We start from the raw sequence: 14581 nt of genomic DNA on the forward strand, positions 1-14581 counted from the left end.
GTTGCCGCCTGAGAGCTTTCGCCTTTCGCCAGGCTTGAGAGCTAATGCTGCCTTATCCTTCCTTGGATGTCTGAGATTGGTTTTCTTAATTCCTAAATCATGATTTTGTTTCAACTGTTGTTTTAAGTAAAATGCTATATTATTAGTTTTTATAGTTTGGTATTACAATAGAGATGGAAGTGATGACTATTTCCCCAGATGATCGAAGCTGAACAAACTGTGCTATTACATCTCTGTTTTAAACAGAGATACCAAGCCAGGTGTTTCTGATCCATCTATTATTAACAAACTTGTTTGAATTTTCAAAACCTGAATTTCTTGAGCTCTTTTCTATCATCAATTGTCCAGCAATGATGACAATTCTAAGGCTTGTTTCTCAAAAACATTCGCAGTGGCCGCCTAAGAGCTTTCGTCTTCGCCAGGCTTGAGAGCTTATGCTGCTTCTATCCTTCCTTGGATGTCTGATGCTGAACTTCATGAACATATGCTTTTCTTGTAATGTTTATGTTATTTAGTTTAATAATAAGTAGTTGTGTTTAAATTTCTATGTTATTGTCTTATCAAGTGCTTGTTTGATCACTTTCCTTGAGAAAATCATATAATTGGTGTGTATTTGATCATCACAGCAAAGTGTACATACTTCACAAGTGGACGGAAGAGATGCATACAATTCAGAAGCAGAACAGACATGATCCCACAAGAAAATTCCTGTCTACAATTTAGGTGTTTTGAGTTTTTGTAATCCAGATTCCTGGTAGTAAATATTGTAATTTGTCCAACAGTCTTCTACAAGTGTCAATTTTACGGTTGACTGCTAACTTCTGATATGAAAGAAAACAAATAGGAATCTCTTAATCGAAAAAAAAAAACAATCAGGAGTCTGAAGAATTTCTCATGTCTAACAAAGACCAGCAAAGCTTTGTAGTGTTTCACCATTGACTTCTAACTGCTGCATCTCTAGAGGTGCAGTAGTGCAGGTCCTCATTGTCCCATTCAATTACTGATTTGCATGAAAGAAAACAATTAGTGATATGATGAGGAACACCAGTTTAAATTTGTCATCGCACAAACACCGTCATTGTTTCTCTTTTGACTGCTGTCTTCTGAATACTTCATATTGTCTCAGTCTGTCAATATGATACAACCTTCTAATTTAAACTGTCCAACAATGTTACTCAATCTCGCTTGAATAAGAGCCTGACAACTATGATCCTCTATGAACTCGGTTGATGCCGTGTAAATAAGACTAAAGAAGCTAGGTTACTTCATATGTTCCGATCAACAACGGTAGTGCCGTCTCTTCTGCAATTCGAGAGCTGGTTTTAGTTGGTTGCATCTCAAATCTTGTAGATTGAATCTCACTCAGCCCTAATTGTTAAGTTGATGCAAAGGAATGACTTGGTGCTGCCCCCTTAATATTCTCCTTTTTAGAACCCTGGCCTCGTTACTTTTCTAGACCCTCTTGTTCATGCTACACAAGCTGTTGATGACATTGCCGAGCCTCAAGACCTGAAACAATCCATTAATAATTTATTTCCTCATTCTTTTGTCCTCCTTAGGTTGGGTCTCTTGACTCACTTGACTCGAGTCTCTTGTCTCTCATTATGACTCTTTCTGCTGCTGGAAAATGGAGGAGAACCACTCTAGCTCCTCTTGCTCTATTACAATCCCGAACCTTCCGATCAGACGCCGCCCTAGAAGCTCTATCCAAAGCCTCCGACGAAAAACTCCCTAACTTGCTTCTCTACAACTACCCCTCCTTCTCCGGCGCCTTCTCCGCTCTCTTCGCCCACCTCTTCCACTCTCGCCTCAACCTCCCCCTCCTCTCCCTCCCTTTCTCCTCCGTGGAGCCCTTCAGGTCCATTCCCAATCCCTCCCTCCCTCCCTCTAACTTCCCGAATTGCCCCCCAAACTCATTCTTATTTACTTTGCCTTTTGCAGGGTCGGTGATTTGTGCATTCAAGGACTTGAAAGCTGCTATTTAGTTGATTTTGTTGGCCCGAGAGGATTCGCGGTCGAGCTTGCAAGGAGGGCTTCGTGCGAGTGAGTTAGTTTCTGTATTTGAGATTCTGATTACTTGTGGTTGTGGTCGGTCTAGTAATTGATTGAGTTTTCATTTTAGGGTGATTGGTTTCGATCATCGGAAATCTGCACTTGCTGAGTTACCCTCCAACGGGGAGGATTGTCCTGAAAACCTCACGTTTCGAGTGAATACTGAAAAGAGTAGCTCTAGTGCTGTGTATGATTACTTCTCTTCTAAGCTTGCCGGTATTGAACGTGATAATGTGAGTTGTCGTTTCGAGTCTTTGCGGTTTACTTGCGGTTGAGGTATTAGGTGAATGGTTTAACAGTTTTGGTTTTGTTGCGATTAGGGAATGGGAGGAAGATTGTTGGAAGTGGAGGACAGAGATCATGTGGAAATGGTGCTTAAGTATATTGAGGATGGAGATCTTCGTCGGTGGAGCTTACCGGATATTAGGGCGTTTAATATTGGACTTGCTGAATGGCGCTCAAAGTTGAATTGCTTTACTAATCCATACATGTATGAACAGGTTTGGAATGTAATGCAGTTGATTCTGAACACAGACACACACACTCGTCGTCGTGAAATACCATTCAATTGCTTGCAATTTTTCTGTTCAGTTCTGAAGTTACTATTAACTTGTTTAAGATCAACTTGATGCAGTTACTGGAGATAAGTGCTACAGATGTTATTCTTAAGGGAAAGTCACGTATTTCTGCTCGCCAAAAATCTGCAAATAAATTACTGGATAAAGCTTTGAAAATAAGGCTGGGCAGAGGATTTTATGGGGAGTGTCTGGTAACTATTTCTCTCCCTTTCAAGTTTTCTATAGGTGCTACTTCATTATGATTTGTTTGCACACTATTGGTTTGGTAGAACATTATTTTTTTTTCTGCTAGACACAATTATTTCATGCCAGTTATTTTTTTGATGAGATTAAAGCTACTACTTGCTGCTGAAAGTCATCATTCTTTTCTCTAGTTGACCCTTGACATAAATAAGCACATGTTTATTCATTGCAGGGAGTGAGAGCTGATGGGAGTTCAGAGTTAAGTGATGAAATTGGCAAGCAGCTAAGTTTGAAAAGTGCCGCTGCTGGTCTAAGGTAACTTAACTAAGAGAAAGTGTTTTGTTTTTTGATTTCATACATAGTTTAAAGAAATGATATCTGCACATACTTTTAGATGCTCACTAAGACATCAAATGTTGAATCGGTTCACTACTAGTTAACTGGATATTTCAATTGGATTGGTCCTTTTACACAATTTTTAATAGCCATGCCGCTAGATTGTTGTTTATGTTCATTGCTTGCTGTTAAGGCTTTCAATAAATATTTGGAGAATTTTATTTAGGCTTTCATAGTCATAGCTTTGTTGAGACAGTTTAGAAGTCCGGAGCTATGTCATGATAAATTCTGTTAACATTTTCAAACAGCTCTGAAGTTATTATTTTTACTTATGCAAATTGCATTTTTAGTAGTCCTGTCATGCATGATCATATAGCGACTAGCAAGGCTAAAGTCCTCTTTGACTTCCCCAAACCGAGCCTGATTCCCTGTCCCATACACTCGTTTCCTGATTTCGAGGTTGTGTTTATAGTAATCCTATTGGGTATTGTCGTAAGGGTAACTTAGTTGGAAGGGAATTCGGAAGAATAAAACCATTGTTGGCTATCCTAATTGCTGACTGGTGAAAAAGAAAAGAAAATTCCTGATTACAAGTTTATTAGGAAATTAAAAGCTTTTTTGGGGGTTTGGAATGGATGGGAGTGGGCGTTATAGTGTTGGAGTAAAGAGGTGTTTCACAATGTCAGAAAAGCCAACCTTTCAGGAAAGGTAGGAGGTTTTAGATATTGATAAAAGGCAGGTTGTGTGTGGTCCTAGCTACAGTTATTGTTTTCATAAGCTTTCTGTCACCACAGTTATTGTTTTCCTCGCATATGCTTTCTGTCATTGGAGTTTAGAGTTCCATTTAAATGTTTCTTGGCCTGATATATGCTATTGCCTGAAAGGTTGATGGCTCTTTGTTTGCTTCCATTCACCATTAACAGTTTACAAGTTATTAAGTATTTAATGGAGGATTTAGAAGTTCCCGAGGATTTACAAGTATTAAGTATTTTATTTAGGCTTTCATAGTCATAGCTTTGTTGAGACAATTTAGAAGTTCCCGAGCTTTGTCGTTATAAATTTTTCAGCAGCTCTGAAGCTCTTATTTTTACTGATGTAAATTGCATTTTTAGTAGTCCTATCATGCATTATCACAGTAGCGAGGTTAAAAATCCTCTTTGCACAAACATTGAGTTCTTTATTTTATTTTATTTTATTTAAAAAATAACATAGATACATTGTTCTTGGCACTATTTAACATTAAAGCTTAGGTTCCCTTTTCTATTTTTATTTAAGTCTCAAAGAGGGCAGCTTTCTTTCCTCTTTAAGAACACGCTGAGAGTAATGGTTTGATCATTGATCGAGCTTCAACTCCACTTATTGATTTCTTATTCAAACAATTTGGTCAGGGAAGAATTTTACTTTTTATGACCCCAGGAGTGACCATGTTGCTCCCATCTCTAACAAAAAGGCATTTTTGGTCCAGAGTAACATACCCATGTTAGTCGAGTAAATAACCAGTAATATATAAAACAATGAAGCAATAATTTAGGACTCGATTTAAAGGTGATGTCAAGTCTTAATGTGAGCCAATATATTGGGTCTTGGAGAAGCTTATTTTTCTATTAAATTTTCTCTGGGCAACTTTTGGGTCAGTTCTCTTGAGGCGTTTAAATTAGGCAAATTCTTGCCAACAAAATCTGATGAGTAGAACTGAAGCGTTGTTGAAGGGTTGGCTCACTAATGTTTCCCGCACTTTCTCCTCTTATGTGCTGCAATAAATTTCTTTTGGGTCTAGAATCATCTTCTCTAATTCATTTCACTTATATTTTTTCAATCTAAAGTCATAATCTAGACTAAGAATCAGCCTCTAGTAAGAAGGCCATGGTGGTATTAACAAACTTTTGGTTGAGTACTCATCTTTTGAGATGAAACGGAAGCGTTTTAGAGGGATTTACCTTCTTGAAACTTGTCAGAAAAAAGTCGGTGGCATTTAAATACATAATTCATTTGTGAATGTTTTATGGCATATCATGTACTCTTATTGTTTTCCTTGCATACGCTTTCGGTCATTGGAGTTTAGAGTTCCATTTGAAATGTTTTTCGTCCTGATGTATGCTATTGCCTGAAAGGTTGATGGCTCTTTATTTGCTTTCATTCATCATTAACAGTTTACAAGTTATTAAGTATTTAATGGAGGATTTACCACCATGTAGGTTTTCTGGAACAAGCATCATTCCCTTAAGGGGCGGTAATAAAGTGTCCAAATATAGGGATTTAGCTTTTAAGGTTAAATTGCTTATTTGGACTATTTTAAGATTGAGTAAGAAGAAGAAATTAAAGAATTTTTAAATGACTCCTTCCCAACTGCATCTGGTTTGTGAATAATTGTTATTCTGCCCAGTGAACTCCTTGTCCCCTATTTCCTGACTTTTTTTTTTATTTTAATTTTATTTTATGGTAGTATGTATCTGAACTAAATGATGAAAAGTCAGACAAAAAAATTGAAAAGGAAAAGAAAAGTCTTGTCAATAATTAAATCCATTATATGCAATGTTATATAGTCTTAATTATTTTTTTTGAAAGCATTCCATTCAATGGAGCCTAAGAGTGAATTCATTCTTGGTGCAAGGCCTATTGGAGCTGTTATATTCATGCAACGGAGAAACCTCAAAATGTGCTTAAGGAGTATCGATACTGCTACCGATACCTCTGAAGTTGCAAAGGTGTGGCTCCATTATTAGTGTGATCACATATTATCTATGATTCTGTTTTGTGTTGATAAAATATAAGAATTTTTGTTGTCATGTTCGGTAATGTCACTGACTTAATATGTGAAGGCATATGGAGGAGGAGGCACCCCAAGTTCTAGTTCCTTCATTATAAGGATGGATGAGTACAATCAGTGGATTTCAGGAAATTCAAGATGAACACATCAAGGTGTGAAACACAATCACATAGTTTATTTCCTAAGTTGTTGAATTACCTGACTTTCTACCATTGATACTAGTACTGCTCTAATTTCCTGTCTCATTTTTCATATTGGAAATATCATATTTTCCTGCACCCACTTCTGGGTTATTATTTGTTGGGGAAGAAACTGAAATGCTATTAGTGAAGACAGAAAAATTCAATAGATGATACATTCGAAAAACAATACTATTAAGGAAGTACACACTTCCAAGATAAGAGCAGTTTATCACCTACCTGTAGCTTTCCAATGTAACAATTGTGTATAGAAATAATGTGCAACTCTATAGAGACTGTCTGTAGAGCCAAAATTAAATGGATCCCACAGCTTTTACAAACCCATCCTGATTACTTGACAACATGTCAACATCCTATTTCACTCTATCCAAGTAACCCAAGAAACTGCCAGCATTCCTCATTCACCTTTTGATCCTCTTACCTGTTCTTGTACCCTTAAATGCCTACCTAGAAACTCATAACATCTTGGAATGGTCACCATGACCCTCTACCCTACATTGAAAACAATAGAACGTTGAGGATTAACTTAAAGGAATGGCCCTCATCTTTGACGATATCTCAAGGACAGTGTCACAAGTACTTGCGTTCCCATGAGCCGCCACCAAGTAAGCACTTGAACCTTAATACAAAATGCTTTTGCATCTGATCAGCTGGATGAAATGAAAAGATAACTTATAAGAACTACATAAAAACGTCCTGAAATTTCTAAACAAATTTCTGTAGTTCACTGACCGAAGAAAATTTTACCGTCAGATTTTGAAGACTACAAATCTACAGAGCTTGCAATTTCCGACTGTCCCTGCTTGACAGCCTCTATAAACTGGGGAAAATGTGTTCTTTTTTCTTTTTGTATATCAGTCGTCCACCACCGACTTACAACAAAAGGAAAGGACTCCACTAGATGTGTCTTTTCACATACTTTGACTTGAACATTTAACATGGGTCTAGCCATCCTGGCCATTAACATTTTGTCCATATTTACTTCTAACAACATGCCACATAAGAACCTCCTCCAAAAGGTATATCCATGATCACTTCTCAAGCAAGGCTTTGTCTCTTTCCAATATCCCCATTCTGTTCGCTTTTAGCCACCAGAGCCAATTTGATTAAGACGTCTTCTTTCCTGCCTCTCTACCCTGCGGAAGAAATTTCACTCGCTCTCACACAAATAAAATTTGATTGCTGAAGGCATTTTCTTCACTACAATAGCAGCCCGTTTGGTAAAGTCTAATGAGATTCTGGTAGATAGTAGTTTTTATTTAACTTTTTAAGTGGTTGTCAATCACAGTGTGTGGGATATGGCAAGGGGCATGTTAAAATGTGCCTTAGATATCCCCAAAGTAATTAGGTTTCCTGTTGGAATGAGACAAGGGGTCCCCGAATTAGGACAATTAAGTAGTCGATTCTGTTTAATAGTTAACCAACGTCTTCAAATGTAGTTAATTTGAATAAAATATTACGTGTTTAATTCTGCATTTGTAAAAGTCAGGCAATCATTTTTTGCATATTAGGAGACACAGCCTCCTCTACTCCGTCAGATTCATTTTATATTCCAACCATACTTGTTTCTGTAACGTTGAAAAATGCTCCTCGCCTGCCGGTACCGTTCTCGCGTACCCGGTATCTTAGTAGGGCCCTTTTGTCTTCCTTTGCGTGTTATGCTGTTTCCCTGCTTTCCCCCAGCTTCTCTCCTTGTGTCTCTTTCCAGCTGGGTGCGAGTTCGGCTCTTGCTCCCCCGTCCAAGCCCTTATCTCCTGGATCACTTGCACCGGCGATCCTCCTTCCCCTCCGACCTTCTTCTTCCCGGCCGAGGTCGCTCCATATGTATCATGGTCTGCTTGTGCATGCCTGACCGCCATTTCCATGAGCTCATCGTAGCCTTGTGGACATTCAATTTTTACCGCATACATAAAATTTCCGGGAAGCAGTCCTTGAATGAACGCTTCCTCTGCCACCTTTTTGTCAAAGTTCCTGACACTGGCCGTTGCACCTTGCCATCGGTTCAGAAAAGCTTTCAGTCCCTCACCCCTATCTTGCTTTACTTTGAACAACTGGGTGGGGTTTTGTCCGTCCGTTCGTAAAATGAATCTATTGACGAACCTGTCTGCCAGCTCCTGGAAGCAATCGACCGAGTTCGACGGGAGCTCATAGAACCAACTCAGCGCTTCCCCTGCTAAGGTCTCCTGGAACATATTGCAACATATTGCATCCGAGTACCCTTTAGCGTTCGTGTGCGACTTGAAACTATCAAGGAAGAGATGGGGGTCTTGATCCCCATTGTAACTAAGTTTCAGTGGCTTGGCTGCGCTTGGTCGGACGGACTGGGTGATCGCTCTCGTGAACGGTCCCCCCTTTCCTCGAAACTCGCGTGAGTTGGGTTACACGTCCCCCTTCTCTCGGCGTCCGACATTCTTTCAGCCAAACTCGCCACGCTATCCCGGATAGCTCTTAGGGTTTCTTCCATCTCTCCCTGCCTTCCAACTTGGACTTGCGGGATTGGCTCAGGTAAGGGCGGCGGTCCCTCATCCCACATTTCATCCGGGAACAAGTTTGTTCCTATATGCACGGTCCTACGGCTCCCCCCACCGGGGTGCCGGTCTGCTGTGACGTGACCGCCCGATCCAACTCCCCTGCTCGGTCCAATGCCTCTCGATGCTCCACTCCCCGGGCCAGCTCTCTCATAAGCGTGGCGTTATCCCTTTCCAACTTGCACTCGCGCTCGGAGGCTTCCACTCGATCGTGGGCATTTTGTTGTTCCAGCCGAGTGATTTGGGCCCTCATATTTTCCAACATTTTGGCTACCTCTTGAGGATTGAGATCCCGCGGCACATGCTCTAGTGTTTCATCCCTCAAGGTTCTCCCAGTAATTCTTAAACTTCCCCCTACGGCTTCCGGGGTCCTACTTAATATTACCTCCCTCTCTTGGTCTTGCTGCTCGGATAACTCAGCCATCGAGTCACGCTGGTTTTTTGTAAAGTTTCCCACAGACGGCGCCAAATGTTTCTGTACAATCCCTGATGGGTTCGTAGAAGCTGATGATGTGCCTGGTGGATGGTCGGCTATCCTCCCGCTGACCTGCAATAACAAGGGTGACCGGGGGCTTCCGGTCTTTCCTTCTCCGAAGATTAAGTTAGTCTTAGTTGGTTGAATGTAATTACTAGGGTAGTTATTATTACCTGACAAACTGGTGGCTGGGCCATATTTATGACTCAGAGTGGGCTTTCCACTACTTGAAAACCGATGTGGGACAACTCCTCTTCGCTGTTACTTCAAACACCTAGTTTCCTTACACCTTCCAAGACTGTTCCCAGCCCAGGACTGCCATTGAGGTCGGGCTCGGCCCACCCTATTTATTGGTGGGGGTACTTCGGGGCGGCCTCGGTAATGGTGGAATGTCTGCTGGTTTACGGGCTTGGGAGTTGTTTTATGCACAACCGACTACAGTTTGTAACGTTGGCATCTCTTCTTCTTATTCTATTGTCCTCGATTCTCCATTCTCTAATTTGTTTATGTTTTTAAGTAAATTTGAAACATCTCATTTAGCTGCGCATCGTGTGGGTACGAAGGCTAGCTAGTTTAAAAAACCGTTTCCTATGTTAGAAAAACAAAAAAGAGACTTCCTTTACATATTCTAGTCAGTAGCCCAACCTTGGAATGAGCCTCCGCCATTAAGCAGCCCAGACGGTACAATAAATAACCCTAGCCCGTATATAACCCTCGTTTATAAACCACCCCACCCAAAACCCTTAGTCCTTCGTCCCCCAATTCTCTCAACTCCGCAGCCGCTTAGGGTTAGAGAGAGCACTAGAGAGCTGCTTCAACAATGGTGTCTGGGTCAGGAATCTGCGCCAAGCGCGTGGTGGTTGACGCGCGTCACCACATGCTCGGCCGCTTGGCTTCCATCATCGCCAAGGAGCTCCTGAACGGCCAGAAGGTGGTCGTCGTTCGCTGCGAGGAGATCTGCATCTCCGGTGGACTTGTGAGACAAAAGATGAAGTACATGCGCTTCTTGCGTAAGCGCATGAACACCAAGCCCTCTCACGGCCCCATTCACTTCCGCGCCCCTGCTAAGATCCTCTGGCGCACCATCCGTGGGTACGTCGTCGTTTCACTCTCTATCTCTGGTTTTTCTGGTTCTAGTTTAGGCCCTGATCAGTCTTTCGGTTAAGTTTTTAGTGTAAAAGGATGTGTTTTTTAATTGTTGCGGAATCGATATTGATACTTATATGGATTGGTTTGGTTGTTAGGTCATGTTTGGATTTGGTTTCGAACGAAATGTGAGAGTTTGATTTGGTTTTTTGTTTTGTTTTTGTAGGATGATTCCACACAAGACCAAGCGTGGAGCTGCCGCTCTTGCCCGTCTGAAGGCCTATGAGGGAATTCCACCTCCTTATGACAAGATTAAGAGGATGGTTATTCCTGATGCTCTCAAGTGAGATTCTTCGCTTTCGTTTGGGAGTTGTTGGTTTTTTTTTTTAATTTTTGCACTTGTTCTGTTTTCTGTTGGTTAATGGTTTATTGTTTTTGTGCTGTGAAAATCGACAGGGTCTTGAGGCTACAAGCAGGACACAAATACTGTTTGTTGGGCAAGCTTTCCTCAGAGGTTGGATGGAACCACTATGACACTATCAGGGTAAGAATTGTTGCAGCTGCTTTATTCTTTAGTATATCTAATTTATCTCTGGAAATTACGGTTATTTAAATTATTTCAGAGTCATGGTCTTTTTTTTTCATCGAGTCATATTGTTCAATTCGTTTGACATTTCATTTATTGCGTTTATGAATTGTTGTGTAATGCTTGTTTTATAAACTTATGATGTGCATAATTCTTCCTAAATTCATCATTACGAGGTCATACACTCGTAATGTTTCAATCTGCTTGTGGAGTGGTAACCTACTCTGAATGCTTGATGTACTACTTGATTTCCATCTTCGTTGTTCATCTGCATCAATACTTGGACTTTTTTTTGGAATAAAAGATTCTTGATGTATTTGTTTTTCTAAGATGCCCAGGGATGATAACACCACAGACCAAATTTTAGTTTTGAAAATTACTGGTGTCATTAGTTATTTTTCTATCCTTCTGCTTTATTGTCTTCTTTTGTTTTCACAGTACCATTTGAGCTTAGTCGTGATCCTTATTTTTTTAAAACCCTTCTCTTGCATGTTATGCTTTATACCTTTGTAGCTGAATCCTTTTTGCCTTTTTGCAAACATCAACTAAAACCCCACTTCTTCCACTTCTCTTTTTTTTTTTGGGAGTAATCTTGAATGAGGAAGTATGTTATGGTAAGTAAGGAGATATTTAGTTTGATGTCCTGGATGCCGTAGCTTTGACAAAATCATTTATTGTTTATTGGATTATATTGATAATTTGATGTTTCATTGTTTAGTTTCCTGTGTCATGTTTTCAGTACTTTCTTGTGCTCACTGATGTTGTATGTGCAGGAGCTTGAGAAGAAGAGGAAGGAACGGTCTCAGATTGCCTATGAGAGGAAGAAACAGCTGAACAAACTGAGAGTCAAAGCAGAGAAGGTTGCTGAGGAGAAACTTGGTCCTCACTTAGAGATAATTGCTCCTATCAAGTACTGAGCAGTAGACATCTTTCTTTAAGATGAAAATGCTGTGAACTGAGTGGAGATTGTTTTCCTAATGATACTTCGTATTTAGGATTCAGATGACATTATGCAACAAACTATGATTTTGTTTATTTCAACACCATCACAGAAATCCAAGATTACCAGTGATCAACTGTTGAGTGCGCTCTTCTCTGGCATTCCTCTAAGCTCGGATCTGAAGGGCAACAATAAAATGTAGAGTTGCTTCTGTGTTGATGTGTGAGCAGTAGAGCAAGTAGATTGGGAAGATTCGCTACATCTAGATGGTTGTGTGGTGCTACAAGTATCGCAATTGAGCGCCTTGGCTTCAACAATATGCTTCCTTACTTTCATTTTTGTGTCTAGTTTTTTGTATGCTCACTCATAAATGAGCTTATTGTCTAATGTAATGGGGCTATATAACCCTCGAAGTTACTGTAGATTGTCATTCTAGCCTCAGATTATCAATAAAACTTTCATTTTGTTTAAAAAATAATAATGTCAAATTGATCCTTACAAATCAAAATAGGGTAAGAATGTTAAACGTATTATAATACTAGAATAAAACATTTGTTTAAAAGCCTAGGCCGCCTAGGCGGAGTAGGCGCTACCAGGGCAAAGAGTAGGCTTGGAGTGCCTAAGCGGGTTACACAGATTTGTTTTGAACGCTATTAAAAAGAATAATACATGATCGAAAACAAATTTGATTTTTAAATATAAGTCAATATCAATCATTTTTTTATCCAATAAGGCTGGGCAAGTATAAGCATGCTAAATTGTTAGTGGGACAGACGTTGTAGGAGCAAGTCTTTGTTTTGAACCCAGGCTTGTGAAAAACATTTCTGATATTCAACCACCATTTTTTATCTAAAATAATGAAAATATCAATCTTTCTTATAGCCAAACAACAAAATATGATTTGCTTGCAACGATGTTTCATGTCATGCAATTAGTTGTTGGTGCTCGTCAACTTTATCTCTCAAGTGTTCATGTTGTCGAGTATCATGCTGATGCCTCATAGAGATGGTCTTTTGGCTACTAAAAGAACCTACCACATGAACCTACTACAAGAACCTTGTCGTTGAAGGTGACTCTTAATGGGTCCTTGGATGATCAAGGCTATCGTCCGTGATATTGCTACTCTAACAAATGGGTTCGATAACATCTCTTTTTCTCATTCTTAATTTCTCAGAAACGAATTTTCTGGCTCATAATGAAGATTTAAGTCATTCTTTTACTAACATGAAAATCTGGTGTAATACCATCTCTATCCAATGGTATAGTGCTTTCTGTTTATATTCGTTTCAAATTGGTTGTCCGATGGACTTCTCGTTGTAATTTTCCTCATCTTCTTAAAAAAACAAAATGAGCTTTCACTTCGAGTATGTACCATTTTTATTTTTATTGCACTGTTCTAGGATATTCTCTATGTGTGTCTTGGCCTTATGCCAATAGGATATGTAGTTAGACTAGATCTATGTATTCATATCCTTACCATATTGGTATTGTGTAATTCCCTATATAAAGGGCTCTTATCAATGAATAAGATGATGACTCTCTTGCTATCTCTTTGTCTCTACACTTTATTCTTCATCACGTTATCATGCACTTTGTTCTAACCCTAGAGCCAATAGCCCACCATTTTTTTTCCAAACCCTAAAAACCAAAACCCTAAAATCGGGCAGCCTTGTTTTTCCCGATTTCCGACCAAAATTCCGACTGCCCTCCGCCGGAATTTTATATCCCCAGAAAGCTCTTTCCGTCACGGGTCCAACGCCGCCGGCCTCACCCTGAGAACCGGCCGGAAAGTCTCCGAACCGGCCGCCGGAAAATTCCAGACCGCCGCCGCTACCGACCACCGGTTCACCACCTTCCCTTGCTCCGATCAACCTGAAATTTTGACAGAAGCTTCCCCATCCAGAGCTGCTCCTCCTGTCAAATTTTCAGCCCCAAATTCGAAGTATAAGTAGGCGAAACGTTATTTCTCCTCTCGGCAGCCTTTAGAAAGGTATGTTTTGAAACCTTAAACTCTTCCAAGTTCAATAACTCGGGGAGGATAAAATCCTTTCCTCCCTTCTCCATCTCCATTATATGCTTGGGATTTTGTGTGTGCAGGTACCAAAAATCCCGGAATTTTATTCGTGGGTCAAGAGTATGTTGGATCACTCTTGTTTCTTTGTCCGGGTTGTGTTTGATCAACCCCGACCTTTCACCGGATTGTGTTTGATCAATCCGAGGCCTTTTTCCGAATTGTGTTTGATCAATTCGCGGCTTTTCCGGATTGTGTATGATCAATCCGAAGGACAAACCATTGAAAGCATCGTTTGTGACCTCTATCGAGTCTCATAACAGCTTGGTTTTGTATGCAAGAGCAATGTAACATTCTGCTCCTTTGAGTTTTGACGTATTAGATGCCTAAGGCGGATCTTCGCTTGGTATCTGTGGAACATTTCATTGGAAAGGATTAAACCACATGTTTTGACCCCCAGGCTAACAAGCCTAGATGCCGAGATTTCACATCTCATGCGCTCAAAGTTTTTGAAGCGCCACATCGACAAAAGCCTTCAATGGCAACCTGTGCAAAAAGTAATGACCACAAAGTACTGTGGAATGCACTCATGGAGCATTTCTCGAAACGTTCATATAACTCTACTTGTTGAGTTATTAGTCAAGTGGATTGCTTACCACCTTAATTGACTACATATTGTCGATGATCTTTTGTGGCATCATGATCCATAATCTTTAGCGGATTCGATCATCATCAAGTTCTCTAGGTCCTCCAAGTTGGTGTGGAATTACCAACAAGACTTGATTTTGATCATACAAACGAGAATTGTATATACGCTAATGTGATAAACTTATTTAGGG

General features: G+C 40.1%; 2 protein-coding genes across 2 annotated transcripts; both read left to right on the forward strand.

Annotated features, from left to right (window-relative positions):
• The first annotated feature begins 1497 nt into the window (after positions 1–1497).
• Positions 1498–6157, forward strand: LOC101309289. Its single transcript, XM_004288033.1, has 8 exons — positions 1498–1858; positions 1942–2043; positions 2123–2285; positions 2373–2552; positions 2687–2821; positions 3046–3128; positions 5761–5854; positions 5969–6157. Exons 1-8 carry the CDS (start codon positions 1605–1607, stop codon positions 6056–6058), a joined length of 1101 nt encoding a protein of 366 aa, XP_004288081.1. The 5' UTR covers positions 1498–1604; the 3' UTR covers positions 6059–6157.
• Positions 6158–9854: 3697 nt separating this feature from the next.
• LOC101309870 (60S ribosomal protein L13a-4-like) lies at positions 9855–12235 on the forward strand. Its single transcript, XM_004288035.1, has 4 exons — positions 9855–10211; positions 10432–10548; positions 10662–10749; positions 11565–12235. The coding sequence occupies exons 1-4, from the start codon at positions 9940–9942 to the stop codon at positions 11706–11708; spliced, it is 621 nt and encodes a 206-aa protein (XP_004288083.1). The 5' UTR covers positions 9855–9939; the 3' UTR covers positions 11709–12235.
• Positions 12236–14581: the final 2346 nt, after the last annotated feature.

The sequence above is a fragment of the Fragaria vesca genome, linkage group LG1 (assembly GCF_000184155.1).
Source record: "Fragaria vesca subsp. vesca linkage group LG1, FraVesHawaii_1.0, whole genome shotgun sequence".
In the NCBI taxonomy this organism is placed as follows: Eukaryota; Viridiplantae; Streptophyta; class Magnoliopsida; order Rosales; family Rosaceae; genus Fragaria; species Fragaria vesca.

Coding starts and splice junctions, on each gene's coding strand:
- LOC101309289 (XM_004288033.1), top strand. CDS start 1,605: ATGACTCTTTCTGCTGCTGGAAAATGGAGGAGAACCACTCTAGCTCCT. Junction 2,044..2,122: donor GCAAGGAGGGCTTCGTGCGA/GTGAGTTAGTTT, acceptor TTTTCATTTTAG/GGTGATTGGTTTCGATCATC. Junction 2,822..3,045: donor GATTTTATGGGGAGTGTCTG/GTAACTATTTCT, acceptor TATTCATTGCAG/GGAGTGAGAGCTGATGGGAG.
- LOC101309870 (XM_004288035.1), top strand. CDS start 9,940: ATGGTGTCTGGGTCAGGAATCTGCGCCAAGCGCGTGGTGGTTGACGCG. Junction 10,212..10,431: donor CTCTGGCGCACCATCCGTGG/GTACGTCGTCGT, acceptor TTGTTTTTGTAG/GATGATTCCACACAAGACCA. Junction 10,549..10,661: donor GTTATTCCTGATGCTCTCAA/GTGAGATTCTTC, acceptor GAAAATCGACAG/GGTCTTGAGGCTACAAGCAG.